Source organism: Benincasa hispida, chromosome 12 (assembly GCF_027475165.1).
Source record: "Benincasa hispida cultivar pf3 chromosome 12, pf3_genome.v1.1, whole genome shotgun sequence".
NCBI lineage: Eukaryota > Viridiplantae > Streptophyta > Magnoliopsida > Cucurbitales > Cucurbitaceae > Benincasa > Benincasa hispida.
In genome coordinates this window covers 21,125,476-21,152,663 of record NC_143489.1, presented here as the reverse complement: position 1 = coordinate 21,152,663, position 27,188 = coordinate 21,125,476, and the positions used below count along the sequence as shown (strand labels likewise).

The 27,188-nt window shown below is 33.0% G+C and overlaps 1 protein-coding gene across 2 annotated transcripts; it reads right to left on the bottom strand.

The window, feature by feature from the left end:
• Positions 1–15: 15 nt before the first annotated feature.
• Positions 16–27,188, bottom strand: LOC120092453 (MADS-box protein AGL42-like). Of its 2 annotated transcripts, XM_090307678.1 has the most exons (8): positions 26,730–27,188; positions 26,429–26,634; positions 20,110–20,191; positions 18,114–18,175; positions 17,911–18,010; positions 16,189–16,230; positions 1,402–1,443; positions 16–343 (listed from the first exon to the last, which is right to left on the bottom strand). In XM_090307678.1, exons 2-8 carry the CDS (start codon positions 26,608–26,610, stop codon positions 218–220), a joined length of 636 nt encoding a protein of 211 aa, XP_090163804.1. In that variant the 5' UTR covers positions 26,611–26,634; positions 26,730–27,188; the 3' UTR covers positions 16–217. The 2 variants fall into 2 exon arrangements, with proteins under 2 accessions (XP_090163804.1, XP_090163805.1); XM_090307679.1 differs by lacking the exon at positions 26,730–27,188 and having other exon boundaries at positions 26,429–26,720.

The window sequence follows — 27,188 nt, the reverse complement described above, 5'->3', positions numbered from 1 at the left end:
AACTAGAAAAACAAGTTGTTTTCAATGGCCTTAAGCTACACAAATGAGAGATATTATTACACCTACATTATATTTCTATATCTTATTTCATTGTGTTGAATAATAATTTTACATACAACTAAGGGTTAAATTAAAAGCAAGGCTTAAAAATGTTTGCAAATTGTGGTGTTTGGTTTTGTTAAATCTTTCATGAACATAGCTATAGATGCTCCCATTATTATGAGCAAGGCAATCCAATGAACAATTCAGTCTGCATGTCAGAACCTTGGCTACTTTGGCTGCATAAATTACTCATTATGCCTCCCTCTCCTTCAACACCTTCTTGCCATGGCTTAGCACCACACTAATGTGTAATCAAAGTCCCAAATAAATGTATTAGCAAAATTAACACAAATATTTATATACTACAAAAGCATACTAATAATGTATATTTAACATTAATTTTTTCAATATTCTAATTAAAACCACAAAACTTTCCAATCAAGGGTGGAATGAGGAAGGTATTAGGGGCACAATTGTCTTCCTTCAATTTGTTTTATGTTAAAAGTAATCCTCTAAAGTATCATAATTGGAAGACTCTAGCCTCTATGAAATGACTTCAAAGTGAATGTTTGTTTAGCCTAAGGAGTTCTTTAACCCATTGTACGCCACACGACTAACAAATATTAATTCCATGACTTAGCCTATGTTTGGTTTAACTTTTCAAGTGTTTAAATTTGAAAATAAGTCCTTTTGGAAAAAAATTGAATTGTTTAGTAATCACTCAAAATAACTATTTTAGACACTTTTTATCAAAAGAGTTTAAATAAAAAAGACTTTTTTCTCTAGTTAATCAAAACATGCCCTTATTAACGTTCCATGACTACTAAACAACTCTACTCCTAAACTTAAACGCCCCCTAAATACTTAAAATAGTATAAGACTTAGAAAGTTATTCCAAACATGTCCTTTATATTTGTATATAAATTTTTTACTATGCTCATGTTTCCAATACTTTCATGGAGTTTGATCCATGCATGAGAAAGAATTTGTCAACTTGAAAGCTAGTTTTACAAGTAGATTTTGGATTTTCAAAACAAAATTAGTGAACACACATGATTGAGTGGATGCCTTGATTGAAAAGAAAAAGATTGAACTCACATGCTCAACAAGTATAACATAAACTCAACTAAAAAGAATTATATGTCTCACACTCTTAGTGACTAAAAAACTTAAGGCTACTCTACTTATGAACATAGCACTCAAACATGGCCTTGGTATAATATTTTTTTCAATAAACTAACAGAAGAATCATTCATTTAGAGACAGTCAGAAGCAAGCCTATTTTAAGTTTTGTTGTGATTTTCAGCAAGGTTATAGTAAGATGTAGTCTTTAAGAATAATTGAAAAATGAGGCCTTACCTTTGCAGATAACTTTAGATTTTCTTCTAAAAGGAGTTTCCCCTGATTCAATAAAATAAACAGATAATGAAAATAATACATATGCAAAACATAAATTGATATGTAAAGTAAGAAGTAGAGTTATAAATGGATATATACAGGCTTATGTAAGGCAATTTTCATGTGAGCATTCTCTTTTTGTAAGATTGAAGATGAAATCTAAATATCAAATAATGACAGTTCTCCATATATGTTTCTGGGAAAATATTTATCAGAAATTTAACATGTTTTTTACAGGCATATTGACCATGAGATTGAGAAAGTATATGAATTGAATTTAAATTATAACTGGACAAAAATGTAAATTAATAAGCAGGTTTGGTAATGATTTCATTTTTCGTTTTATGTTTTTGAAATTTATACTTGTTTCTTTTCTACATTTTCCTCATTTTCTCATTATGATTTTTTACCTTTCTTTTAGAAAGGTTTGAGTCTTGAATCAAATCACAAAAGTAAAAATGAGTTTTTGAAAACTACGGCCTTATTTGATTACTATCTACTTTGTGGATTTTCAATTTTTAAAAAATTAAAACTATAAACACTTCTTCAACCTATAAGTTTTTATATATTTGGTTATCAAATTTCTACAAATATTTTCAAACACCAAGCCAAATTTTGAAAATTTAAAAAAAAAAAAAAAGTAGTTTGTGTTTTTTTAGAATTTGACCTAGAATTCTCCAAATATCTCCACAAATGCTACGATTCTATTCACTTTGGCATAAGTTCTCATGGTTTTTCTTTTGGTTTTACCCGAAAGGTACTGTACCAATTAAGATAATTATCCTTACTTATATACCCATAATATTCTTCTTATCTATCCAATCTGCAACTTTGATCACATTTCCAATAAAATAAAAGTGTTTCTTTGAGAAAGATGAAAACTATAATTATGAATATGGTAAGAAACTGTTAGTAACTCAAAACTGCAAATTAGTTTTTGAGTTGGTCTAGTCAATTCCTAGTTTCTAGGAAATAGTTGAAGTTATTTTTAGTTGTAGTCAAGGCTAAGTTCCTATTCTTGTGGAGTTCGCGGGATTAGTTGCTAACATTGTGGAGTCTATTTTTAGACTTAAGATATGTATTTATATGGAGTTTTCTAGAATGAAATTCACACACTTCCCATTTTTCTCATTTCCCTCTCATTAGTTAGAACAACAGTGGTATCAGAGCCCTCAATTCTTAAGGGATCTGCGAGTGAGAATCAGTGAAATATTTCTAAGAGAAACCGAGTGATACACTTGTGAGAGTTGTTAGAGATGGAATTAGGATCAAACAGTCTTTCTTCATTGGCTCCATCTGTGTTTGGGTATCAGAATGCAAGCCTACATAGAGGGTTGTGATTATTGGGAAGCAATTGAGCAAGAGTATGAGATTGATCTACTTCCCAATAACCCAACAATACATCAGACCGAGACTCACAAGGAGAGGGTCACCAGGAAGGCAAAAACTCGAGCGTGCCTATATGCAGCTGTGTCTCCCGCCATATTCAACAGAATTATGGCCTTGAAGTCGGCAAAGGAGATCTGGGAGTTCCTCAAAAGTGAGAATGAAGATGATGAGAGGATTAAAGACATGAAAGTGTTCAACTTGATGCGAGAATTCGAGAATGTAAATGAAGGATTCTGAGTCCATTAAAGAATACTCAGATAAGTTGATTGGGATTGCTAACAAGGCAAAAGCATTAGGAACCAATTTATCTGACAACAGATTGGTTCAGAAGAATCTAGTTTCAGTACCTGAGAGGTATGAAGTAACCATTGCTTCTTTAGAAAATACTTAAGACCTCTCTAAACTCAAGGTGATAAAAGTAGTTAGTGCTTTGCAAGCACAAGAGTAGAGAAGGTTGATGAGACAAGAAGGAAGCATTGAGGGGGCATTGAAAGCTAGAGTGCAGCAGGGAGAAGGTGGAAGAGAGAAGAAGGGGAAAGGGAAGAAGGGAAGTGGCAACAATAACTCAGAGTCTACTGTAAAGGATGCTGGTAGCACATGCAAGCACTGCGGGAAGCAGAATCATCCACATTTCGGATGCTAGAGAAGGCTAGATGTGAAGTGTAGAAGATGTCATTTGTTGGGGCACATGGAACGATTTTGTAAGAAAGCAAAAACTCAACAACAGAGGAGCACATGTTGTAGTACAGTAAGAAGAAGATCAACTCTTTGTGGCTACTTGTTTCGCATCAGTCACTCAATGTGATGGTTGGTTGGTTGATATGGGTGTACCAATCACATGACAAGTGACAAAGAGTTGTTCAAGGACCTTGACAAGTCATTCAAGTCAAGGGTGAAGATAAGAAACGTTGAGTATCTAGAAGTAAAGGGGAAGGGCACAATGTCAATAGAGAGTTGTGTTGGAACCAAGTTGATTACTGAAGTGTTGTTTATCCATGAAATTGATAAAAACTTATTAAGCGTTGGTCAATTAGTAGAGAATGGATTCAAACTATTGTTTGAAGAAGGAAAGTGCCTCATTTCTGATTCCAATGGAAATGAGTTGTTCAAAATAAAGATGCAGCATAAGAGCTTCTCGTTGGATCCACTCGAGAAGGAGCAGATAGCTTTCAAGTGTCAAGTGAATGACACTGAGTTATGGCACAAGAGGTTGGGGCATTTTCATCAGTAACGATTGCTATCTGCAGAAGAATGAGATGACAGTAGGAGTACCAGTTCTAGAGGAGCTGAAAACAAACTGCAGAGCTTGTTTAACTGGGAAGCAAACAAGGTTGCCTTTCAAGAAGTCACAATGGAAAGCAACTGAGAAGTTGCAGCTCATCCATACTGACTTGTGTGGACCTCAACCAACTCTCTCACTAAATGGTAGCAGATATTTCATTATCTTTATTGATGATTATACCAGAATGTGTTGGATATATTTCATGAAGCATAAGTCTGAAGTAGCTGAAGTGTTTCTGAAGTTTAAGAGATGCGTTGAGAATCAAAGTGCCTGTAAGATTCATGTGGTGAGAACTGATAATGGGACTGAATATACATCGCAAAGATTCAATTCCTTCTGTGAAGAAGATGGGATAGAGCATCAGCTCACTGCTCCATATTCTCCACAGGAAAATGGAGTCAGTGAGAAGAAGAATAAGAGTATTATGGAAATGACAAGATGCTTATTGCATGAGAAAAGCTTGCCAAAGGAATTTTGGGCTAAAGCAGCAAACACAACAGTCTTTCTATTGAATAGACTACCCGAGGGTATTGGAAAAGAAGACACCTTATGAAGCTTGGTTTGATACTAAACCAAAACTAACAAATTTGAAGGTGTTTGGCTGCTTGTGTTTTTGTTATGTTCCACAGGTGAAGAGAGACAAGTTGAGTGAGAAGGCCGAACCAAGAATCTTTGTAGGCTATAGCATGGTGTTCAAAGCCTACAAGATATATCAACCTCACACAGAGAAGATGGTGATTAGCAAAGATGTTCAATTTTTGGAGGATGAAGAGTGGGACTGGATAGAAGAAGAAGAGGTGAAGCAACAAGAAGTCTCTCTGGATCCTAATGAATTAGTTGATGATGCACCAGTTAGAAGGACTAGACTATTGAGGAAGGTGTATGAAAGAAGTAGTGTAGCTCCATTAGAGCTTGCAGAATATGAAGAAGCTAAAAGAGATATGAAGTGGATGGAGACAATGAAGGAAGAGTTGAGTATGATAGAGAAAAAAAATACATGGGAGCTGGTAGAGAAGCCTGCAGACAGGAAAGTGATTGGAGTCAAATGGGTTTTCAAAACCAAATTGAACCCAGATGGCTCTGTGAACAAGTTCAAGGCCAGGTTAGTGGTAAAAGGGTATGCACAAGTCTGGGGAATTGATTTTTCTGAGACTTTTGCACCAGTTGCAAGAATGGACACAATCAGGTTGCTACTGGCTGTGTCAGCCCAGCATGGATGAAAGGTGTATCAACTAGATGTGAAGTCAACATTCCTAAATGGAATGTTAGAAGAAGAGATCTATGTTGAGCAACCAGATGGATTCATCATACCAGGACAAGAGCAGAAGGTTTATTTGTTGAAGAAGACTCTTTATGAGTTGAAGCAAGCTTCTAGGGTATGGTACAGTAAGATGGATGATCACTTGCTGAACCTGGGTTTTGTGAAGAGTCTAAGTGAATCCACACTCTATGTGAAGAAATCAAGTACTGCTATTGTGATTGTATCTCTCTATGTAGATGACTTGCTAGTGACAGGAAGTTATGATGTTCAGATAGAGATATTCAAGCAAGAAATGATGGAAGGTGTTTAAGATGACTAATCTAGGTCCGATGCATTACTTCCCAGGTATGGAGATTCAGCAAAGACAAAATGAAATGCTCCTCTGTTAGAAGAAGTATGTAAGAGAGATATTGAAGAGGTTCAATATGGAGGAGTGTAAGAGTCTGAACACCCCAATGATTCAGAAGGAGAAGTTGCAAAAGGATGATGGAGAGAAACCTGCTAATGAGAATATGTACAGAAGTCAAGTTGGATGCCTCTGTATCTCACATCCACTAGGCCTGACATTATGTACACTGTAAGTGTCTTATCTAGGTTTCTTCACTGTCCAAGCAAGAATCATATGGTTGTTGGAAAAAGGGTTATGAGATATCTGAAAGGCACACTATCATTTGGGATCAAATTTAGAAAAGTTAAAAATTTTGAGTTGCAAGGCTATTCAGATAGTAATTGAGCTGGGTCATTAGATGATATGAGAAGCACCTCTGGCTATTGTTTCACTTTTGGCTCAAGGTGTTTCTCATACTGTTCAAAAAAGCAAGATATAGTGGCTCAGTCAACTGCAGAAGCTGAGTTCATTGCAGCGACGGCAGCAGTCAACCAAGCTGTTTGGTTGAAGAAATTGATGCATGACTTGCATCTGAAGCAGGAAAAGTGTGTGAAGGTGTTTGTGGATAATCAAGCCACTCTAGCCATTTCATTGAATCAAGTTTTTCATGGAAGGACCAAACATTTTAAGATCAAGTATTATATTCTGAGAGAGGTGCAGAAGGAAAGAGAAGTGTAGCTGGTACATTGCAGCTCAGAAGAGCAAATAGCTGATATCTTCACTAAGTCCTTTTGTGTGAGTCGTTTTCAAGCTCTTAGGAGCAAGTTAGGTGTTTGAAGTATTTGAGTTAGAAGGAGAATGTTAGTAACTCAAAATTGCAAATTAGTTTTTGAGTTGGTCTAGTCAATTCCTAGTTTCTAGGAAATAGTTGAAGTTATTTTTAGTCGTAGTCAAGTCTAAGTTCCTATTCTTGTGGGGTTAGTAGGATTAGTTACTAACATTGTGGAATCTATTTTTAGACTTAAGATATGTATTTATATGGAGTTTTCTAGAATGAAATTTACTCACTTCCCATTTTTCTCATTTCCCTCTCATTAGTTAGAACAATAGAAACAAGTTTAAATTTCAAAAACAAAAAACTAATAAGAAAGTTGTCATCAAATGTGACCTATTTTTTTAGTATTCAAAACTTTGCTTAGTTTTTGAAAATATTGGGAGAAAGTAGATAACAAAACAAACAAATTTATGGGTGAAAGTAATATTTATAAACTTAGTTATCAAAAATGAAAAACCAAAAATCAATAGTTATTAGTTCTGAACCTTCCCACATATGTCACAAGATTTCACAAGTACACAATCAATAATATGTTGAAATTAGGGTTTTTTACTCTAGGGGCTTTTTTGTCTTTATACTTGTACCCTAGGGTTTTCCTTTTTTCTATTTAAGCTGACAGTCACTGTGTATTCTTTGTATCAGTTATATAATAAAAATTCTTCTTCCCGTGGTTTTTTCTCCCTGATTAGGGTTTTCCACATAAACCTTGTGTGTGCTATTTTTCTTTCTCTACTCTGTTTTTTTCATCATGGTATCAGAACATGGAGACAAAACCCTGGCCACAACCGAGGAAAACCCAACAGGAGAATCCCAAACTAATGGCACAGATATAGCCATTGTTATCCAAAACGCCATTAACCGATATTTCCAATCTCTCTTTCCCCACTTTCAACGTGATGACCAGCTGACCAGACCCAGTCACCCGATTAGATCTGACCAGCCGACGATCGGATCCGACCAGCCAGCAACTTTCTGCCCGATTTCGTTCGATCCCATATAGACGCAACCGATTGAAGCTTACCCACAGCAGACCCATTTGATGGCTTCCGTGCCGCATAGGTTGAAGTCGCCTCTGCCCATCGATGCCTTCCAAGTGACACAGCCGATCACCGTCGAACCACAAGGGTTGAAGCCGAACCTGCCTTTCTAGTCGACCTGCGACCTTCCGCCAAACTTCCAGCTAGGTAACGTCGTGTTTTCCGCCAAGCCAGGCATTTTTCCTTCCGTGCGGGTCGACCCATCAAGTTCAATAGGTAGGTTTCAGCCGATCCCTTGAGCAGGTGTAGACAGAGACTTCCAGCTGGGTTAACCGGGAATAAATCCAATAAGTGGCTGTCATTTAATCAATCGGGATCCCATGGCTCAGCCGGATGCGAATAGTAATTTGGGACAGTTATCATCAATCATTGGTGGATTTGGAAGAGGAGATTCATCGTCCCATCGTTGGGATCATGGGAATATAATCCAAGACCAGTTTACTCAGTTGCAACTACAGATTAAGAAGCATAATGAGATGTTCCAACAACAGATGGCTACCATTGGAGAAGCATAGGATCGACATCCAATGTCCAGTCAAATCTAAATCAGAATCAACCGATTTACCCTAGAAATTCGGTAACTTCTTTCCCTACGTACTCTTCAAATTTATTTTCTAGAGCTATAGGCAATTCTTCTAGCTTTATTATAAGAGAAAAGTTGAATGGTGAAAATTATTTTTCTTGGTCCCAATCTATTAAAATGGCCCTTGAGGGTCGTCACAAATTTGGGTATCTGACGGGAGAGATACCGAAACCAAGGCCAGGAAATCCCCAATAAAGAATTTGGAAAAGGGAGGATTCTTTGTTGAGATCTATTCTGGTAGGAAGTATGGAACCCCAAATTGGAAAACCCCTATTATATGCAGCCATAGCTCGAGATATTTGGGAGGTAATCCAAAAACTTTACTCGAGGAGACAGAACGCTTCGCGATTATATACCTTACGTAAGCAGGTCCACGAGTGTAAGCAAGGGGCAATGGATGTTACAGCTTACTTCAATAAATTGTCACTTCTTTGGCAAGAGATGGACTTGTGCCGTGAGATGATTTGGAATTTTCCTTGTGGAGGAGTTTTGCACTATCAATCTGAGGAAATCGATCGTGTATACGACTTTCTTGCCGAACTGAATTCTAAGTTTGATGTAGTATGCAGTCGTATATTAGGAACCCGTCTGATACCGTCCCTAATGGAGGTCTGTTCTGAAGTACGACTTGAGGAAGACAGGTCTAGGACAATGAATAATACTATTATGACTCCAACAGATTCTGTTGCTTCCAAAACTTCAGGCCCTGATAAATAGAACAGTAAGTCACCACCAGTATGTGAACATTGCAAGAAATTTTGGCACACGAAAGATCAATGCTGGAAATTGCATGGCCGTCCACCGAATGGTAAGAAATGATAGTCAGGTCGGGCACTGGTAGGTGAATCAGTAACTGGAGACACACAGCCTCAAAATCAGGAAAATAGTCAGAGCACTACTGGTACAGTAGGAGTCAGTGCAATCGCCCAATCAGGTACTCCTTTGGCTTGTTAGTATAACTGGTAATAAACCATGGATTTTAGATTCAGGGGCCACAAACCACTTGACTAGTTCCTTCAACCAGTTTTTCTCTTATCAACCAAGTGCTGGGAATGAGAGGATCAGAACTGCTGATGAATCTTTTGCCCCGGTTGCTGGAAAAGGATGGGTGTTACCTTTTGAGGGCTTAGTTCTCCAAGATGTGTTGCATGTACCAAAAGTTTCTTACAACTTTTTATCTATTAGTAAAATTATAAGGGATTTGAAATGTCGTGTTATCTTCTCACCTGATGCTATTGCTTTTCAGGATCTGAACTCGGGAATGACGATTGGCACTGTCCAGCATGATGGGAGGCTCTATTTCCTCACTGAATAAGCCACATTTAGGATATGTGATAGGACTAGTTTACTTTCATCTCATTTTTCTGTTTCTGAAACTGACTATATTTTGTGGCACTATCGCCTTGGGCACCCGAATTTTTAGTATATGAATTATTTGTTTCCTCGTCTTTTTCATAATGTTAATATTTCTAAGTTAAAATGTGATGTGTGTGTCCAAGCCAAACAGCCCCGTGTTTCTTTCAAGTCTCAACCTTATAAGCCTTCTAAACCATACCCTATTCCATAGTGATGTTTGGAGTCCGTCACCTATTACTACCATTACTGGAAAGCGATGGTTTGTAACCTTCATTGACGATCATACTAGGCTAACCTGGGTTTTCCTTCTGACAGACAAATCCGAAGTTACATCGGTCTTTCAACAATTCTACAATTCTATAGAAACCCAGTTCAATGCCAAAATCACTTTCTCCAGAGTGATAATGGTCGGGAATACCTTATTATTCCTTAAAAGAGTTCCTAATCTCAAAAGGAATAGTCCATCAAAGTTCTTGTGCGTACACCCCTCAACAAAATGGAGTGACCGAATAGAAAAACCGCCCCTAGTCGAAGTTGCTCGGTCTCTTATGTTGTCAACTTCCCTTCCTTCCTATTTATGGGGTGATGTCGTCTTGACAGCAACCCATCTGATAAACTGGATGTCGTCCCGGGCTTTAAAGTTCCAAACCCCCTTAGATTCCTTCAAAGAGTCCTATCCAAATACCCGCTTCTTTCTGATGTACCCCTCCGAGTCTTTGGTTGTGTTATGTTTGTCCATTATTATGGCCCTAACCGAACCAAGTTTACCCCTCGAGCTCAGAAATGTGTCTTTGTGAGGTATCCACTTCATCAACGTGGGTACAAGTGTTATCATCCCTCTTCCAAAAAATACTTTATCTCCATGGATGTGACATTCTTCGAAGATCATCCATTCTTTCCCAATGGTTCTCTTCAGGGGGAGAATACTAGTGAAGAAACCAATTGGGGTCCGAGTCTATCTGTCTTGCTTGAGCCCATCCTTGACATCAGTAACAATGAATCCATTCTACAAACCAAACAAGTCTCATGGATCACATACTATAGGAGGAATCTCAAGAAGGAAATGGCGCTGCCTGTTATTTCTCCGACTCCAATCCATGAGTCAGAATGGAGATCAGTTCCAGGTATTAATAGTTCTATCCCTGATGATGGTAATAAATGTGATAAAATTGATGCTTGTGTTGAAAATGGTGAGAGCAAAAACAGGGAAGACGATGAAAGCAAAGATGTAATCGAGGCAGAAAATGATGATTGTGAGACACTTGTTCCAGGAGAGAATATTGTTGAACCTGGAAAAGAAATGTCACCTATTCCAACTGAAAACACCGTTGAAAGTGAAAAAATGACAGAACATGAGACGTATGAGTAGGAGGGTGAGTGCAATATGAAGTCCGAAGAAAGTAAAGACTGAGGTGCATCCTTTGACCTCCCGATTGCCCCAAGGAAAGGTAACAGATCGTGTACAATATATCCACTGCAGAGTTACTTGTCCTATAGCAATCTATCTCCTGTTCAAGGCCCTCACTACGAACCTAGATATAGTGGTGATACCAAACAATATACACAGAGCTTTGGAAATTCCTGAATGGAAAGCCGCAGTCATGGAAGAAATTAGGGCTTTCGAGAAAAATCATACGTGGGATTAAGTCACTCTTCCAAATGGTCATAAAGCAGTAAAATGTAAATGGGTGTTCACAGTAAAGTATAGACCCGATGGAACAGTTGATAGATACAAGACCAGATTGGAAATTCCTGAATGGAAAGCCGCAGTCATGGAAGAAATTAGGGCTTTCGAGAAAAATCATACGTGGGATTAAGTCACTCTTCCAAATGGTCATAAAGCAGTAAAATGTAAATGGGTGTTCACAGTAAAGTATAGACCCGATGGAACAGTTGATAGATACAAGACCAGATTGGTTGCCAGGGGTTTTACTCAGACATTCGGGGTTGATCATTCCGAGACTTTTTCACCAGTAGCAAAGCTGAATACAGTACGGGTTCTGCTTTCAGTTGTAGTCAATAAAAATTGGCCCCTTCACCAGCTTGATGTGAAGAATGCCTTTCTCAACAGAGAGCTAGAGGAAGAAGTCTACATGAGTCCTCCCTCAGAATTCGAGAAATAGTTTAACCACCGAGTTTGCAGACTAAGGAAGTCCTTGATGGGTTAAAACAGTCCCCAAGGGCCTGGTTTGATAGGTTTACTACGTTCGTAAAGTCACAAGGGTATAGACAGGGACATTCAAATCATACTCTCTTTACTAAGAGGTCAGTACCTGGGAAGATTGTAGTTTTGATTGTTTATGTTGATGATATTGTCATTTCAGGTGATGATACCTCAGAAATTGACCGATTAAAGGCAAAGATAGCTGAGGCATTCGAAATCAAGAACCTTGGAAAACTAAGGTACTTCCTTGGAATAGAGGTAGCTAGATCGAGAGAAGAGATTTCAATTTCCCAACGGAAATATACTCTAGACTTGCTTAAGGAAACAGGTATGACAGGCTATAAACCAGTTGATACTCCTATAGAAGCAAATGTAAAGTTAAGTGATATGAGTGAAAGTGCTCCAGTTAACAAAGAGAGATATCAACGGCTTGTAGGAAAATTAATATATCTCTCTCATACTAGGCCCGACATTTCATATGCAGTGAGTATGGTAAGTCAGTTTATGCAGTCTCCGTACGAAGAACATATGAGGGCATTGGAGCGCATTTTGAGATATCTGAAAACGTCTTTAGGGAGAGGCTTGATGTTCAGGAAAACTAAAAGATGATGCATCGAGGCATACACAGATGCAGATTGGTCAGTTTCTGTGGTAGACAGAAAGTCAACATCAGGGTATTGTACCTTTGTGTGGGGTAACCTTGTCACATGGAGGAGTAAAAAACAAGGTGTTGTTACCAGAAGTAGTACCGAAGTTGAGTACAGGGCCATGAGTCTAGGAATCTGTGAAGAAATTTGGCTTGAAAAAGTTTTAAGAGACCTTGATCAAGATCATACCGATCCAATGAAACTCTATTGTGATAACAAAGCCGCAATAAGCATAGCAAATAACCCAGTTCAACATGATAGAACAAAGCATGTGGAGATTGATCGATATTTTATCAAGAAGAGACTTGATAGTGGCAACATTTGTGTTTCTTATATTCCTTCCAACCAACAGATTGCAGATGTCCTAACAAAGGGACTGCCCAGACAGTTGTTTGACTCGTGTGAGAGCAAGTTGGGTCTTATTGACATCTACGCCCCAACTTGAGGGGGAGTGTTAAAATTAGGGTTTTTTACTCTAGGGGCTTTTTTGTCTTTATACTTGTACCTTAGGGTTTCCCTTTTTTCTATTTAAGTTGGCAGTCACTGTGTATTCTTTGTATCAATCATATAATAAAAATCATTCTTCCCGTGGTTTTTTCTCTCTGATTAGGGCTTTCCACGTAAACCTTGTGTGTGCTATTTTTCTTTCTCTACTCTATTTTTTTCATCATAATGGAATGAGAAAAAGATGATACACTGCACGACTCTGAACTTAAAAGGTTGGTACTGTAGCATCTTATAGTAAAAACTCTTCAAAAATAAAAGAAGAAGAAAACCTTTGAACATGGTTTTCATTGGGATTTTAAAATTCTCCATTTACAATGGCTTTTCTTTGGTCTATATGGCTTGAGCAAAACTCTCATATTTTCACATATAAGAAACGAGAGTATAAAGCCTTTCTTACCTTTACACCTTTATTTCTCTTAGTTGGTGTAAATTAAGTATTGTTGGAGTTGAGTTGGTTGATTTTTTTACCGGAAAAATATCATGTTATTTGTTCTATGATTTGTAAGAGCATTGTTTCAATTTGAGCAGTTTCTATCTGAAAAAATAAATTGTAGGCACAACTTTCCATATCTTTCTTCATGAATATTCTCTTCCTTTCGGAAGTTATCCTCGTAGTAGCTCATATGTATTTGGGTGTTTGCGCTCGTTTAGGGTAAGCCTCTTATTGTTGTATAAGTGGTTACTTATTGTGAGAGTGTTATTTGAAAAGAAAGTTGTGTATACCTCTCTTCGAGGCTGTTATCTAGTGTCTTTCACAATTGGTTGAAGAGATCGATTAAGTTTATACTTCAGTGAAGAAGTTTGAAGCTAACTTATACCCAAAGGAGTCTATATGGTTGTATTGAGTGGATCTTATACTTAGAGGGAGTCTAAGTAAGTTTGTTTGAATGTTTCAAACAAAACTTGCAGAGAATATTATAGTTATAAGAGAGGAGATCTCAAGTTTAGGAGGAGCCTAAGTTAGACGTTAAGGAGTAGGCTATACATAACATCAATCATACTCCAACTAAAAGAGGATAGGTTCTTCAGTGATTCATACTCCAAGATTGAACAAAGATGCTAGGGGGTCTCTATAAGGAACCCTAACTAAAAGAAATTGGTTAATCTAGGCCTAACTTAATAGATAAGGCATCCGTTAACTCACTAACTGAACTAAAAGCTCAAGCTAATAGGTTTTGATACAGGACCTCCTACTCTAATACTATATTCAATCACCGTTTGAGTCATTAAACTAATCAACTATAGTAAATTTAATTATATCAACACTTTAATAACATCAATCATCATTTATAAAGTCGGTTGTTGGATATCCTACTCCCAATAGTTGAACTCAATAATAAAAAAATCAAATTTAACCAAAAGTTAAGCAAAACTGAGGCTTTACTGTTTAAAGAGATTAATGATAATTAGATGGTGTTATGTTTGTATGGACTTGTGGCCAAATGCAGCTTTCCTTATCTAAACAAAAGACCATGTTTTTTTTTGTTGTTGGACAAGGGTAGGCTATTTATTTGGATGTTTCTAGTTTCTTTGGTCATGGACAAGATAAGTGTTGGTTTATATGTTGGATGTTGGGTTATGTTGGATGTTTAGGTTTGGTAGTTCTGAAATGTTATTAATTAGATAGGATTTTAAGTTTTTAGTTTTTGAAAATTATGTTTGTTTTCTCACTTTTTTTTTTTTAACATGTTTTTATTTCTATTAAAAAAATATTTGAATTCTTAACCAAATTTGAAAAACAAAAACAAGTTTAGAAAATGTATCCAAGAGTGCCATTGTTCTTTCATGGATTCTAATTCTTTATGCAGCTTTGCCTTAGGGTTCTTTTTTATTTGTTCTCTCTCTTAAAATTCTTATATTAGTGTAAGTTGGAGTTCTCATCAAAGTTAGATTCTTGGTTTGTTTGGTTTTTGATTCCAGTAGGAGGACTTCTTCCATTTTGATAACGATTTCAAATTTTGTTTTTTCGTTATTGAAATTTATATCTTGTTTCTTCCCAATATTTCAGATCTAGTTTTTACTTTTCTACACTTGATTTTTTTAGTCAAATTCTAAAAACAAAACCAATTTCTAAAAAAAAAAAAAAAGGAAAATCCTTTAACAAAACTTCGGTTTGGTTTTTTTGAAAATATAGATAGAAATGGATGACAAAACAAAGAAACTTAAGGGTAGAATTATATTTATAAGCTTAATTTTTTAAAATCAAATGGTTATCAAACTAACATGTTATTGCAGTTGTGTTGGCTCGGTTGTTTTTTTTATCTAAGCAAATTATCTCACAACATGTCTTTATGTTTGTCAAGGACATCTTGGTTATTTGATTCTCTGGAGAATATTTTTTCCTTATCTGTTGTAGATTTTCGGAAACCACTTTCTGTTCCGTCCAAGGAAAGATTCTTTGCCCTTACAGAATTGTTTCCTTACGAAGATTATATATATTTAGTCTCATGGTGGTTGTAAGGGTTGGTCCTTTTTGAAGAAATTTCACGGACATTTACGAGTGAGGTGTTATGGCAACAAGAAAAGTGTCTTCCTCTCTATGAGGGTGTGGCTAGTGTCTAATATTGCAACGTACATTCACATCTCTACTTCAGTGAAGAATAAGTTTTTGTATTAGTTTTGTACCTAGAGAAGTCTAAGTACTAGCTTTGAGAGAGATTCTCATTCTTAGGGGAAGCGTAAAGCCTAAACTATCTTGTATTGAAGTATGTTTCAAACAAGAAGATGAAAAGAGTAATAAAGCAACAAGAGAGGGATTCTCAAGTTTAGAAGAAGCATAAACTCTTCATTAGAGTAAGCTATTTAAGAGGCTCTGTATAAGTTGTCTAATAGATAAGTGTTTCATCGTAATTGTTAAAATCTTTTCAATGAAGTTTTTTTCATCGGGCACACTACCCCCAGATGTAGATGTGATTGCATCAAATTGTGTAACCAATCTTTGTGTGTTTATTTTTCTGTTATTCTCGCAATTTGGTTTATTATGTTCTATATTGTTTGTAACATCGTGTTTGACTTATGTATTCGCATATTAGATTCACATAAGTTTCGCAACCTAGCATATTTTATTTTTGTTGAGTTTTCATATTTGGAAGTGTTGTAGAATGCGAGGCAATACTTTGTTCAATTACTCTTGTTAGGTTAATATTTTTGTGATCTATCAGTTAGTTCATAGAAAATCTATAATTTAGGTTGGATCTTGTAAATAAAATAAAGATTTTAACTTTAAAATCAACTCCATAAGCTAAATGAAACTTCAAAGAACAAATTTTTTCTATTGTACAAGTAATCTAAAAATTCAAAAAGAAAATTTAGTTATCTGATATGAATGAACTGAAAAGCTATCACAATATGAAAATTACCTTTTCAATCAGCTTCTCTTTCTGCTCCTTGAATAGCTGAGCCTGTAAAAAAAAATTAAAAGGACAATTTTCAAAATATTAATTTTTACCACGAAAACGTCTCTAAAGGTTAATATTTTTCACGATTAATGCAATTTTCACACAAAATGTATTTATCAAAATTACTTCTACTCTGCTAATAAAATGTGTTTTAATAGTAAAAGACTTTGCTTTGTTTGGTTCAAATATGAAGAACTACATATATGGCTCTTGCATTTAATCTAAATTGTAATTAAGTCAAGCCACCACAACAAATATGTGTTCATGAAGATGACATCTTAGAACACTAGATTCCAGGATCACGAAGTGCACTATGAATTCTTAGTCATGCCATTTGGGATCACAAATTGCCTATCACCTTCGAACCCTCGATGAATTAGGGTTTTTTTTCGGTTTTTCAAGTACGTTCATACTAGTTTTCTTTGGATGACATCATGGATTCTAGTTTTAATTAGTCTACAAACACATTTCCCGTCTCTTGACTGTGATTGTGTATTCCAATGTTGGATCTTCGACAGTATATTAAATTTTTTAATTATCTTGCTAACTAGCCATTTTTGCTAGGCAACCTCATTCGATGTTTAGGTGGTGACCATCCAAAGCAATGAGATCTTATTATTGTTCAAGATGAATTTTCATTCAACAAAGTGAAAGAATAAATCTACAAAGAAAAGTGTTCTTTTTGAGGTTGTATATACTAAATTGCCTCAATCACTATGAACTTATCTAATTTAGCATCTCAAAACCAATTGGTATTTGAGATTTATGGGCTCAAAAGATTGCGAGAGACTGTTTTCAATGTGAGATTCTCAACATGCCCTCTCAAGATGGTGTTTTTGTGGGTTTATCATTCTTGGATCAAATTTCATTTTTTTTTATATAGGATCAACTATTTGTTTGGGTTTCATGAACTACGATACTATATTACCTAACATGGGTTCCATCTCAAAACTAATTTACTATGAGAAGGAGTAGCACGTGAATTTTATAAAAATTATGAGATCTCTCCATCTTTCCATTGTGGGATCCTCAACATATCCCCTCAAAGAAATTTCCCCCTTAGGAGGGATTTTGGTTAACAAATTTAGAAGGTGAACGAATGCATAGGGAATCGATGAGTCAAGTTTGCGCGTGTTCTTTCGGAGTTTTATTTCACATCGACGACCATCGTTTACACAACTGCTGCATTTAGCCATTATTCCTAACTGTTTTCTTTACATTTCATGCAATCAAAACAAACTCACAACATATTCTATTGGTTACCTTACATGCATACTGTCACTGAGTAGTTTCAGTAGCTGTAGCTCTTTTACTGCATGAGTATAATATTAATTTTTGTCCTTAGTTTTGTATTTCGTCGATAAGAGCTCATGATAACATTTTACCCTAAGTCGAAGAAATTTGTTCTCTTACAAAACTCATGAATACATGAGAAGGAAATTGTTCATGCATCGAAAATTGGTCTAGCGAAATCTACCTGTTAAATCTTGATGATCAAGAGATCTCATCCTCGTGTGTTCGTTAAAATTTAGCAAATAATTAAGAAATCTCATCATAAAAAATTTATTGCGACAATTTTCATATTCTTATATATATATATATATGTCATGCAAAAGTACTATGCAAATCCATAGTTTATAAAATTTAACAAAAATATAATAGTGTGAGAATTGTGAAACGTACCTTAGTTTCTCTAATACGGGTTAAGCTATGTACCAACTGTTTTTCAATCTCTCGAACTTCCTCAAAGGAACATGAATCCAACCCTCGTCCCAAAAGCTTCCTAAGATCATTATTCAAATTCAAAATAATACTCAATATCAATATTTAACCTATAACACATGTGACATTATTGAAAAATATGGTAAGCTTTATAAATTGCTTACTGTTGTGATTTTTCAAGTTCTTCGATTTTCTTTGCAGTTATGTCAGCTTCTTGCTTCAGTTGCTGCTTAGAGATCGATGCAACGGATTCGTGGTTAGCTCAAATCCATGATCAAATAAGGAAAATCTATTTCAAATTTGAGACTTGGGAGAAAATTCTATATAACAAAGTTCTATTTCAAATCATATTTAAAAGTGAGGTTACTTATAAAAAGTACTTGTAAACTTTACACTTCGATTTAAAAATACTTCTAATCATTCAAAAGTTATAATAATATCATTGACCGTCCTAAAAAAAATTACTATTGACCTTTTATTAGATGGTAATATTTGTAAATATAGTTAGAATGTTAGATGAAAATTGAGACGTTGAACAATGTGTTGATGACTCGAAATGAAAATTTTGACTCAAACACTACCAACGACCCTTTTTACATATCACCAACACACTCAATTTAGATTCCAATTTTCATCCAAAATTCTAAGGGGTTTCTACTTCAATGATTGTTTAAAAATATTTATGAAAGGTGGAACGTAATAATGCAACTTTGAAAAATAGGAGTACTTTTTAAACGAAGGACAAAGTTATATATATATATATATATATATATATATTCTAATTTATCTTGAAATAAACTACTAGTTATTAAGCACTAATTAACTCAAAATTATCAACTAAACTAGTATTAACTTTTTTTAACAAGATACTAAAGGAACGAGGGAACAGGAGATGCATTGAGATATCTTTAGATTGACACATCATTATCACCTTCATCGTACTCCGAAACTTGTATTGATGCATTCATTCAAAAAGATGATCGTTCGAAAAAAATGCTATAGGAACTAGTATTAACTTGTTAAACTTGATTAATTTCCTAACATCTCATCCTACATCAGAAATCAATCTTATGTTAATTCTTCCAAATTGGTTGTTACATAGTCTTTCTGTTATGTTAAAAAATGATCGAGGGTTTTTTCTCCATTTGAAAATTTATTAATGCATCCATAAATATTTATATATTAAATTTGCTCCCTGATCTAACATTTCCTTTCTTCAATGCCTTAAATTACATAACATACCAACACATTTATATAATCAAAACTAAAGTAGCAGACAGAAATTTTCTTTGATCATTTTTTATAAAACATATTGTAACATAATCCACAAGAAACTTGTCATATATTAGCATTAAGAAATTTATATACTATCAGAAACAAATAATAAAGAATGGAATAATAATATTATTATTTAAAAAAATAAAGGAAAAAAAAAAAGAGAGTGAAAGATTTTGATGCCTTGGCAACCGTAACACAAACCCTAAAAAATTTCTATCGAAAAGTCTTATCGCAGTTTTCTTAAGTCAAATCATTATGATTTCAAGTCACCATCATTTGACTTTCTTCCTTCTTGAGTTTTTTAAGGTTGACGTAACCCATCCTTTTTTTTTCTTTTTTTTTTTTTTAAACTATCGTCATTTGAGATGATAATTAATGACTTTATTCATTATCAAACATAACTTATATTTTAGATTAAGCTTCTTAAACAGTAGTTAGAATATTATTTTAGTCTCTATACTCTTAATCTTAAGAGTAGTGCAACTTTAAGTTTATTGTTAATCTCAATCTCTATAACATTTGTTTTTATGTTTTGGAAACATATTTATATTATGTAGTTAATTATTTATGAAAACTATGATAATTATTTAACCAAATTTGTTAAGAATTTACTTCAACAGACGAATTAAAAAGGGGAAAAAAACTACAGAAGCCCTAATTACAGTGGTTAAATTTAAACATACAAGAATAGGAACTAAAATGGAATAACATCAAAAGTTGAACGTTTAAGTACTATAAATCTCTTTTTTAAGCTTAGAGGCTTACTAAATACACGATTATAATTGAAAGTACAAATTAGAAATAATTTAAAGTTCATAAACAAAAAGGATTAAAATTAAAATAGAATATAAGTATGTAATTGAGTTTAGTTGAAGAAAAAACCTGCATGTATCCTTCTGATCGAAAAGGGTTGGTTTCTCCATTTTTCCCATACTTGCGATAGCGTTCGATTGTCTTTTGCATGCTGAACCAAATAAGATGATATAATTCAAGTGATAAATAAACCGAATAAAATTCAAACAATACTTAGCTATAAATTCAAAAAGATTGTTTTCAAATATAGAAAAATAAAATATTTATAAATCTAGCAAAATTTCATTCCGCGATAGACTACTATCTGTGTCATAATAGATACAAATAGTAGTCTATCGTAGATAAACGGTGATATTTTGCTATTATTTATATATATTTTTCGCAGTTTTATCATTTAAAATAATTTTTCTAATTTATTTAAAACTATAATAGTTTTATCTTTGTAGAATGAAATTGGAAACTAGCTATGATCTGTCACTGATAATGTAACATTTGGAATTCTATACTACCCTAAATTAACATTTATTAATTTGTTTTAAAATTTGATAATACATATTATTCTTAGTTGAATAGCTTATAATCTTTCTCATTTATGATCCAGTCCATTTACTTGCTTTTCCCTAAACAGGAAAAGCAACTGAATGAATTAATGTTGGGAAGTTTATGAGAGATTTTATGGAAAGGAATTGAGAGGGTGTGACAGATCTCATCTTGTCAAATGGGAGCTCTTGTGTCGAAAATCGGCGGAGGCGAGAGGTTCAGGCATCAACATCTTGAGATTATAGACTGTAGCTTTGTTGTTTATGTTTGGGAGTGATTTTGTAATTATTAAAATCATTTTTGTCATGTTCAAAATCACTCTAAAACTCATCTTCTAGATTATTATTACTTTGAGTCGTTATGTGATTCGTATTAAGAATTATCGTAAAAACCACCATTAAAATATGGTAGTAAATGTAATTACACCTTCAAATTTTCAATTGTAGAAATTGGGTCCTCAAACTTTTAGAAGTGTTAAAATTAGATCCTCAAAATTACAATAGTTAAATAAATTAGACCCCTTAAGTGATCAAAATTGAACCCTCAAACTTATAAGATTAAATCTTATAGGATAACAATCAAATTTATAAGATTGTTATCATGTCTACAAGTACATAAATTTGAGTGTTCAATTTTAATATTTATATAAATTTAAGGATTCAATTTTTATAATTAAAAATCTAAGAATATAATCGTAACTATAACCATATTTAAAAGCTCATTTGATATAATTATTTAGATATAAATGGGTGAAAATGAGTTTTAGTCTAGTCAATAAGCAGCTACATTGGCATCTACGTGCTGACAAAACGTGGCTCATTTGATATAATGATTTAATTTAAGAGGTCTCGTAATAATGTTTATAAGATACCTAAGCTCGTTCTTTTATATCTTTCAATTTTAAAAAGTATTTTCTACGTTATTGAATTTTTAATTTTGTGTTTTTTTTATAGAAACGACGGCTTTCATTGAGAAAAAAAAATTAAAAAAAAATACAAAGACATACAAAAGAACCAAGCCCAAAGAGACCTCTAGGTAAAAGGTTTCCGGCTAAGGAAAATAATACCTAGGAGATAATTACAAAAGGTCTTAAAAACCGAAGCCCAAAGAGAAATATGAAACCACAACAATGATAAGTCTCTAAGATGACATTTGAATAACCATTTGGTATTTTTATATTTGGTTTTTTAAATTTAAGCATATAAAACATTACTTGCATCTTTTGATTTCTTTGTTTTGTTGTCTACATTTTAAGAGTATTTTCAAAATCCAAACTAAGTTTTAAAAATTAAAAAAAAATAGTTTTTAAAATACTTGTTTTTGTTTTTAGAATTTAGCTAAGAATTCAATTGTTTATTTGGGGAAGATAAAAACTATGATTAAGAAATTCGAAAGAAAAAGAGAAAAAAAAAAACTTTAAGATCTTATTTGACAATTTTAAAATTCATAGACCTGAACCCAAAACTAAAAATTCATGGACTTTTTAGATACTTTTTAAAAATTCAATTGATTAGATAAAGAGTTGAAGAAATAAACTTGTAATTGGACATTTTTGTTATTTTCTTACCTTTTTGTTGGTTATTATATGTCATTCTTGGATTTGAACTTACTATTAAGTTCTGGTTTATTTTCTTAATAATTAATACATATCTTAATATAGCTGATTTCTTTTTTAGGGCTGTGTTGTAGCTTACATTTTTGTAGTTGATAAATAATTATTCTTGTCTTGTTTAATTAACCATTCTATGTTTTGTTTGATTTCCAATTATATATGTGTTTGTGTGAGAGAGAGTTAGGGATTCAACTTGAGATCAAGAGACAAATTAATGAGACAGAGATATTTATGAATGTTTGAAATTATATGTATTTAAAGGTTAATGATCATATATAATTAAAAAAAATCTTCGAATTGTCTAATCCTATTGGGTTTTCTAATACATTTTGAAGTTGTTATAAAGAATTAGGGAACTTATCTAATGGAATTTTCATACTAGATTTGGTATGAACCGTACAAGGCATCGTAATTTTAGTATTTTCTAATTTTATTCACATATTAAGTAGGATTGTTTATGTAATTTTGTTGCGATTAATGATGTGGTGTTATTTCATATCCAAAGAGTATCTTCTTTGGAAGGAGGAAATTGATGTCATATTTGATCACTACTACTATAGAGAAAAGGATAAAGTAAAATCGATTGCTTCTACATTTGAGGACTATGTCTTAACATGGTGGAATAATATGTTATCAAAGAGGAGTAAAAATCAAGCAATGCCTGTATGGAAGAGGTTAGGCTTCTTGTGATGAAACATTTTGTTCCTAAGTTTTTTTACAAATTGGAAACTTTGAGATAATGGACCAAAAGTGTGGAAAGCTACTATGAAGAGATGTTGCAATTATTTGAGCAGATGACCATATATGAAGATGAAGAAGCTACCATAGATTGATTCTATGTTGAAGGACTTAATGAGAAAATTGTTGATATGTTTGTTGATCGAGAAGAAATTCAACCTTGTGCAGATTTGGAAGAAATGGTGCATGTTGCCATCAAGATAGAAAGACAACTCTAAAGGAGATCATTAAGTACACTAAATCTAAGTCTAGTTCCAATGTCAATACATTAGTGGAAAAAAAAAATAGTTTACTTACCATGATATGACCATTTTGACAAGGTAAAAAGTAATACAAAGAAACTTGCTATTGTTGCACTTATGCATGATAATGGCATTTTGCCTAGTAAGGCATATGTTAATAATAGTGGGGTAGAGAGAGTAGATGGAAGGGAACTTGAAACTAGATTACTTGTGCTAACATTACTAGTCCATTAGATTCCAAAGTAACATTCGATCTTTCTCTTGTATCATTATTTCCAAGAGAAGTAAATCTTGATGTGTGTGAGTCGAAAAGCAAAAGGCATCAGACCGAGACAAAAGCAATAGAAATATATGAAGGGAAAAGGCATATGAAGAATACTCGATCTACAAGGAAAAAAAAGAGAGAGAGAGATAAAAGCCAAGAACATGAGTTTGAAAATTAGTGAGGTAAAATCTTTCTTGTTTACAAAACAAAACATTCAAGACCTTTTTTTTTACAATAAAAAATAAAAAAATAAAACATTGACTATGAAACAAAGCTCAAAGATTATGCCTAGTTTCTTTAATGGTAATAAATTGAATGAGGATTGGAAGGAGTAATATTCTTTCCAAAATAGATGGAATCCCAAACAGTGTCAACATTTGATATCTCATGACTATAAAGTTGTTTTATAAGGGAGACCGTCCAAGAGAAGTCTAAGAAAATTGACATCATTTTCTTCTCATGACTTTAAAACTACATTACAAGGTTTTGATTTGGTTCAAGGATGATGTGCACCATCCAAGCTATCGATTTATTATTTATATTTTATTTAATAATTTTGATGTAATTTTAGTTTTTTTTATTATTATTTATCCTCTTTATGATATATATATTAAGTAGGGATATTTTGTAATTTTGTTATAATTAATGATGTGACATTGGGATTTCATTGGGAGGTTATATAAAACCTTGCCATTAGACTGTGTTTGATAAGTTTTTACAATGAATTGAGTCTTAACTTTTATGCTTCTTTCAAGATTAGTAAGGAGAGCTTCTTGAATTTACAATTTATGTATTGAATTACATGTGAAGAGAATTAAATTGTTCGAATTTTGGGCTAAGAAACTCATTTTGTCTCAAGATGCTTGATCTTACAACAATCCATGTTTAACCCAAATCTTAGTGTTGAAATCAAATCAATTTAGAGGTTTTAGTGATTGAGAATTAGGAATTCTCATATTAAAAGGGTTTCTAATTCCAATATCGAGATTACTAAAACAAAAAAAAAAAAATCATAAATTATGGTTAATATTTTTCTTTATTCTTTTTACCTTTACTATATAATCAAATGCATTGAGATTTAATTAGTTAATTTAATAATTATTTACAAATTAATCATTTCCATGTTAATTCTTACCCTCACTTACTTGTAACACTTCAGACACTTGTAGAATCCATGACTCTCAATGTACTTCTGGACGAGAATTATCATTTTCTACATATACTTTTTTACCTATTTTATATATATTATCTAATAAATTAAAGCTTCAATATCTTAAAATGAATGATTATCAATAAAAATGAAGATAGAAACATAGATCCATAGTCAAACTAAAAAAGGATTAAACAAAAATTACACAAAATGCATTCAAGAAAGCTCAAATATTCATAATAAAAGCACAAAAATATTCTTAAAAATATAATTAGTTACTCTAGCCTAAAGTGAAGGATTAAACATGACTAAATGAAACCACACTCCTTATTTCAAGAACCCTCTATACCTAGACACACTCCTTTATTTCTTTCCATTCAAATATTTCAAAAAAAAACAAAAAACAAAACAAAGTGAAATTGTCATAAAGTGACCCAAAAAAAGATTATATGTATGTACGTAGGTATTGATATGATGGATTAAAGGTTTGGAACATATTGAGATACACATTCCACTGTTCTTCATATTACTGGATACTCAAAATTAAAATAAATAGAGGTACACTATTAAAGATATAAATAAGTTTACTAAAGTCTTTTAAAGAAGTAAATATTAAGATCAACGACTTATTTATAATTCTACATATCCAATAAGTTGAAATTATTAATATGATCGAAATTAAAGAATTCAATTAGCGTATATTGTCGCTTTTTTTAAGACTATGTAAACGCATAAATGTGTATATATGATGTATTTTCTAGAGTAATAACCAAAGAATTGTTTCAAAGTGAGAGCAATAATTACAAATATGTAAAGCAAGGATATTTTATTAATTGCATGTTGCTTTAGAATAATAAAACGGCAGAAATTATATCAAGTAAGTGTAGTTTTAATGAACAAATAGGTGGTGAAAAAAATGATCATGAAAAGGGGGGGAAGAGAGTAAATTATAGAATGTACGGTCACAAAATAATTGAAAGCGATGGAAAATAGGTAGAAAAATAATAATAATAAATAGTAGAAAAATATATTCTTCTTTTTTTTTTTTTTGAAAGAGATTATTTCCTGTGATTAATAATTAATCATTAAAGGCATTTGAACATATAATAATCTACAGTAATAAAGAAATAGAGAAATAATTAAGTAAACTATATATATGTATTATGTAACATGTTTCCCTTTCTCTTACAATAAAACCAAAAAAAACACACAACATAAAATAATTCATATAATATAAATTAAATTGGTAAACTTAGAAGGTATATATATATAGGTATATATATATATATATATATATATATATATATATATTTATATGTGCATCAAGATGAATATAAATTAATGGGTTAGATTATTTTATATATCCAAATTGCAGTATACTCCTCCCAATGCAACAAAAGTAAAATAAAAGGTCCATTATTAGCAAATTCTTTTTGAATTATACCCTCAAGAAAAAAGGTACAATTGACCCATAAAATCATAGTCTTAAAACAACATAATAATTCAAAAAAAAAAAAAAAAAAAAAAGACTGCCCATAGTTTATGTCTTAAGGAAATTATATTAAAAAAATCCCCCAAAAAAAAATAAAAGTACTACGGTTTCCCAGAAAGGAAAATCTTGGAAAATCAGATGAAATCTAAGAGGTACAATTTTGGAATAAATAATCACTGTGAAAGATAGATATTGTTGAGATATTTACTCTAAAAAATGCCTGTTCTTTTCTTTTTTTTTTCTTTTTTTTTTCATTTTTTTTTTACTATTATCGTCCTTTTAATTCATGAATAAAAATTCAATTAAAATTGAAATTTATTTGGGGGGGGGTTGGAAAAATTGAACTTACTCGGAGCTTGAGAATTCATAGAGCCTTCCTTTTTGGGAGAAAATTATGACAGAAACTTCAGCATCACAAAGAACAGATAGTTCGTAAGCTTTTTTCAAGAGCCCATTTCTTCTCTTTGAGAATGTCACTTGACGACTTGTCGAATTTTCAATTCGTTTCATTTCTACTTTTCCTCGAACCATGTCGTTCTTCTTTGAAATTTATCCCTAAAAAAGGGGGATATTAGATAAAGAAATTCAGCTGGGATTAATTCCAAAAAAAAAAAAAAAGAAAAGAAAAGAAAAAATGGGAAGATTCTCACACTTGAAAGGGTTAATTGTGAATGAGCTCAAAAGAGGGACAAGAAAATTATGGCATGTAATTCTTTTTTGATGCCAAGAAAGGAAAGATGAGAGAAACTTCAGAAGAACAATGAGGTAAATCAATGAAATTTTCTTTTTATTTGGGAAGTTTTTAATTTTATTGGGTAATTTTTGAAAACCCAGAAGGGATTTTGGGGGAATAATGGAATAGTAGGGGGTTTTAGTGCAAAAAGATAAGAACCCACCAAGGGTTTTGAAAGAAAAAAGGAAAATGAGAAGCAAAATTTTAGGATGAAGAAGAAGAAGAAGAAGAAGAATGTTGTTTTTGGTGAGAAAAGAGTTGAAAAAAAAAAAAAAAAAAGAAGAAACCCTAAAAGTGGAAGGAAATGAGAAGACAGAAAATAGAGGAAGCCTATGATTGTGGGTTGGAATCTATCCCCATTTCTTTTCTATCTCTT

Excerpts from the sequence above, each read along its gene's own strand:
- LOC120092453 (XM_090307678.1), bottom strand. The coding sequence starts at position 26,610 with ATGGTTCGAGGAAAAGTAGAAATGAAACGAATTGAAAATTCGACAAGT. Across the intron at positions 20,192-26,428 it reads TATGAATTCTCAAGCTCCGA|CATGCAAAAGACAATCGAAC; the intron begins GTAAGTTCAATT and ends TATTTGGTTCAG. Across the intron at positions 344-1,401 it reads ATCTAAAGTTATCTGCAAAG|TGTGGTGCTAAGCCATGGCA; the intron begins GTAAGGCCTCAT and ends ATTACACATTAG.